Genomic DNA, 4,522 nt, shown 5'->3' with positions numbered 1-4,522 from the left:
TTATCCAAATGGGCTCTTAGTATCTCTATTAAAATATGAATTATTAATAAAACCTTTATAAAATAAATACTTACACAACCATATAAGAATATTTCCATAAATATTGAAGACATTTTAGGAAAGTAATAAAATATTTTTTTATCAAATTCATTTTAAATTGACATTATTGAATCACACGCGGTGTTACTATAAAACTCTCAAATTTAGTCTTGTAAGCCTTCGATACGAGATGAGGGGCAACCATAAACATCCGGGGTGTTACACTATGGATAGTAGATCCCATCCGGGGAATACAGACTAAAATATTGAGTTACTGAAGTTCATTCAGCGAGCTCAATTTATGACCCATAGATTGATTTACAACCTATGGTTGAATTCATGAAAAACAGGCTGAAAAATGAGTTTCTGAAGTTCATTTTATGAGCCCAAATTACAGTCGTCGTCGTTGGGTTTACGACCTGTAATTTGGATCCGTCATAATCAAATGCAAAAATAAGATTCTGAAGTTTGATTTTACGAGCTCCATTTACGGTCCGTACTTCAATTTACGACTCGTAAATGGGACTAAAAATCAGGTTCTCAAAACTCTGGTGAGAGTGTCTCTGGTAAATGGGATTAAAAATCAGGTTCACGTAGAACAATGTGGTGTTCTATTTTATTAAAAAAAGACTAAAAAGGAAAGAATGACATGTAATGAATTGGAGGGAATAAAATACTTTCCTTCCAGTCCAAAAAACAGATATAAAACCACACATTTTCATAGACTTGTTGAAAATGTAAAGACATGAAATAATGATTTTTAGCTAGAAATCTGACAAATCAAACTTGAAGGTAGAGATTGGTTGAAATGTTACCCAGCCCATGAAATAATGACACAGTGGCAAAAGACAGAGAGAAGGCAATATGAAAATTTAAAAGAATAAACTACATCACTTCAAAGAGTTGAGAAGAGAGAAAAAAGAAAATTAGTTCTTGGGGATGTTTTTGCCTACAATCTTGGCTGGAGCTATTCGCAAAAGATTTCCAGGCTTACCAGGAAGAGCTCCTTTGATCATTAGAATGTTGAGTTCATCATCGATCTTGACAATCTTCAGCTTTCTAATCTTTGTCTTGGTGCCTCCCATTCTTCCAGGCATTTTCTTGCCCTTATATACACGCCCTGGGGTTGTCCCAGCACCAATTGATCCTAGTTGCCTATGACTCTTTGATCCGTGAGTCATTTGACCCCTCTTGAAGTTATGCCTCTTGATACCACCTGCAAGCCAATTCCACCAGCGTCAAAAATGAAAGAGAGAAAAACAAGATATGATAAAGAGAACTTGCTTACTTTAAAGGTAATCAAATTTGAGATAAAGTTCTTTCTCTAGTAAGTGCTATATGTAGACCGCCACCAATAGAGAACCAAAAACTGCCTGTACCTTGACTTAATAATTACAATACATCAATACATGCACTTGTATGGAAGTCTTGCCCAGGTGATACGTAAAACAACTATTCAGGTTATTAGGAGAAGGTTATAACAAAGCTTCTTGTTGGAAGCTTTACGACTTAAAAAACTGATAAATCCTACTTGCACATTTAAACATCTGGAAATATACATGTGGAATCAACCAGCACAAAAAACATTATAATCAGCACCAGAGGATAGTATATACTATGATATTAAGCCATGTTGCACAAAATATCAAGATATTCATCAATGAAGCTTATTTAGGTGCTGGAGCCATACCATATGCAGAAGGGAGCTACCATCATGTTCAATTACGATGTTATTTTCAGACGGAATAAAATATGCAGTAAGCATTAATACAAACCATTTGGCCAAAAAGTTAATGATATAATGTAGCTCATGTAACACGCCTATCAAGTAGTTTTATAAATAAGTAAAATATCATATTTGCATCTGTAGTGATATATTGCATTTTAATAATACAAACAAATACTACATCACAAGAAAATACAAATGAATACTAATTTTTGAGAAATCATTGGACCCGAATATTGCTAATATAGTGTAGCTCATGTAACAGGCATATCAAGTAGTTATATAAATAAGTAAAACATCATATTTGCATCTGTGTTGATATATTGCATCTTACTAATACTAAACAAATACCATTCTGGTTTAAGGCGTGCATACATGAATTGCAATAATATAACAAAGGGCAATAATGCAAAACCAAAGATTTGGTATTTTAGATGTATCACACTACTAAAACCAAAGGACAGTTCTCTTTTAAACAACAACCACGCCTCTATCCCAAGCTAGTCAGAGCTAGCTATATGAAATTAGAATATCCATTTCCCTCCATTTGAGCCCGTTTATCCCAATATTCAATAATTAGATTCATTAATAATACAAGTTCCCAACTGTACAGTTCATTAATCAAATTGAGATGAACTCTTAAGTCTGGTTTATCCAAAATATTCCCAAGCCTAGTACTTCATATGGAGGACTTAAACAGGGATGGATAATTGGTTTATGGATATCACCCAAGGATGTGGTCCAGTGGATGGGTTGCTCCTCCCTTAACCATCTCGGGTTCAAGTTCTGAGTATGAAAAAATTCTTTGTAGGGAGCGGGTCCCCTGAAATGGGGTCCTACGCAGCATGAATCCGAATTAGCGGGGCTCCAATGATGGTACTACACACCGAATGGAAAAACAAAAAAGGACAAAGAATTGGTTTATTGGTAAGTTATTCAATAATTTCAAATTTCACAAGTGAAGTCTGAATGCTACATCAACATCTATAAGGCTATTTTTTTCTAAATTCAGATAATAAAAACTTTAGAAACGCAAAATTCGAGTTGTACACTAAGAATCTGGATTTTAGTTTATGTTTGTACCTTGAAATCCTTTTCCAATGGTTGTACCAGAGACATCGACTAAATCACCCTCTTTAAAGAGCTCATTAAATTCAAGTTTCTGTGTAACCTCAAATCCATCAACAGACTGAAGACGAAACTCTTGCAAATGGCGGAGAGGAATAATCCCAGACTTTTCAAGATGACCCATTTCAGGTTTAGTTAGTTTTCTATCCCGAACTCGTCGATACCCAACTTGTACAGCACTATATCCATCAGTAGCTTCAGTTTTAATCTGAGTAACAATATTTCCCTCGCGAAACCCCACAACAGTTACAGGCACCACTGTTCCTGAATCTTCGAAGAAGCTCATCATGCCAAGTTTGGTTGCCATTATTCCGACTCCGGCTTCAAGTGAGGCAGAGATAGCGGGGGATGTTGAGATGCGAAGTGAAAGGGGTTTATGTTTGGGGAGTCGGAAAGGGGGGAGAAATGGAGAATGGAGAGTTAAGGGTGTGATTGTGGTGGAAGTGGGTAGGGTCTTGAGGAGGAGCTTGGCGGTGGGAATTGTGGAGAAAGAAGAGAGAGACATGGCTGATTGATGAGAAAGAGAAGGGAGGGGAAACGCTCCGCTTTGGGATTTCCTTATCCAGTGCAAGATGGGGAAAGAAGGGGTTGGATGCATAAAATTAAGAGCGGTTTGGATGGCTTATTTTAAGGCCAAATTCATAGGTGCTCTTTAAAATTGTCAACTTTCACTTACACATTTTAATTAAGTTTTATTTATTTTAGATGTTCTATATCAAATTTCGCTATATTATTTTGATACGTTTTTTTATTTTCGAAATCAGCCTAAGCGCATACATTCAAACGCCTCCTATATGAAAAATAAACGAATCAATATGTGACACGTGAAATTTTTAGAAAAACAAACAAACTCACTTTTACTTTATTTATTCCCTCTTTCCCTTTCCATCTGTTCTTCTCTACCAAAAAGACAAAAACAGGGGTTAGTTCACAAAATAAAATAAATTAGAAGAATAAGTTAAATTTTATCAAATCTACAAGTTTTTGTATGACATTTGAAATAAGTAGATATCTTATTCTTCTTTGATTGGGATTTACAATGACGGATATGTAAAAGTGATTTTTTTTATTTTTTTCAAGTGGAGGTTTTTTTATTTCTTTTTTTTGTCCCTTGAAATCAGTTTTATTTCTTAATTTCAACGGAGAAGGTAAAAATATAAATCATTTTTTTCATTTGAAAGAAATTGATTTCTTTTTTTGTATCCTTGAAATCAGTTTTGTTTCTTAAAATGAAGCAAGATGTAAATTTGATTTTCAAAGAAGATGAAAGAATCAAAGAATGTAACCTAGTAAAATTTATATAATTTTTAAAAAAGTTGTGTGGTGATGGAGAGTGGTGGAAATGGAAAAGATGGAATGGAGAAAGAGTGATGAAGAAGAAGAAGGAGAAAAAAATATTTATAAAAAAAAAGTCTCTCACGCGCTCAAAATTCATGCAACATACGTGCTAAGCTGAGTCAGTGAAAAGTGTCAAAATGATACAATGAGGCTTGACATGAGGTGTCTAAAATGAACAAAGCTTAGTTAAGGTGTCTAAGTGAAACTTGATGCCAACTCTAAGTAGCCACCGATGGATTTGGCCTTATTTTAAATATTTTAAAGCATTTTTATAATGTTTGATAAAATTTA

At 34.5% G+C, this 4,522-nt stretch overlaps 1 protein-coding gene across 1 annotated transcript; it reads right to left on the bottom strand.

Annotated features, from left to right (window-relative positions):
* Positions 1–904: 904 nt before the first annotated feature.
* Positions 905–3,514, bottom strand: LOC129889066 (50S ribosomal protein L3, chloroplastic). The gene is made up of 2 exons (XM_055964182.1): positions 2,849–3,514; positions 905–1,255 (listed from the first exon to the last, which is right to left on the bottom strand). The coding sequence occupies exons 1-2, from the start codon at positions 3,489–3,491 to the stop codon at positions 966–968; spliced, it is 933 nt and encodes a 310-aa protein (XP_055820157.1). The 5' UTR covers positions 3,492–3,514; the 3' UTR covers positions 905–965.
* Positions 3,515–4,522: the final 1,008 nt, after the last annotated feature.

Source organism: Solanum dulcamara, chromosome 5 (genome assembly GCF_947179165.1).
Source record: "Solanum dulcamara chromosome 5, daSolDulc1.2, whole genome shotgun sequence".
NCBI classification, from domain to species: domain Eukaryota; kingdom Viridiplantae; phylum Streptophyta; class Magnoliopsida; order Solanales; family Solanaceae; genus Solanum; species Solanum dulcamara.
The sequence above is the reverse complement of the archived record's forward strand: the minus strand, read 5'-3'. Positions and strand labels throughout refer to the sequence as shown.

What these genes read in the sequence shown, in the direction of transcription:
- LOC129889066 (XM_055964182.1), bottom strand. Translation starts at nt 3,491, where the DNA reads ATGCATCCAACCCCTTCTTTCCCCATCTTGCACTGGATAAGGAAATCC. An exon ending in CATTGGAAAAGGATTTCAAG is followed by an intron (nt 1,256 to 2,848) that starts GTACAAACATAA and finishes ATTGGCTTGCAG; the next exon opens with GTGGTATCAAGAGGCATAAC.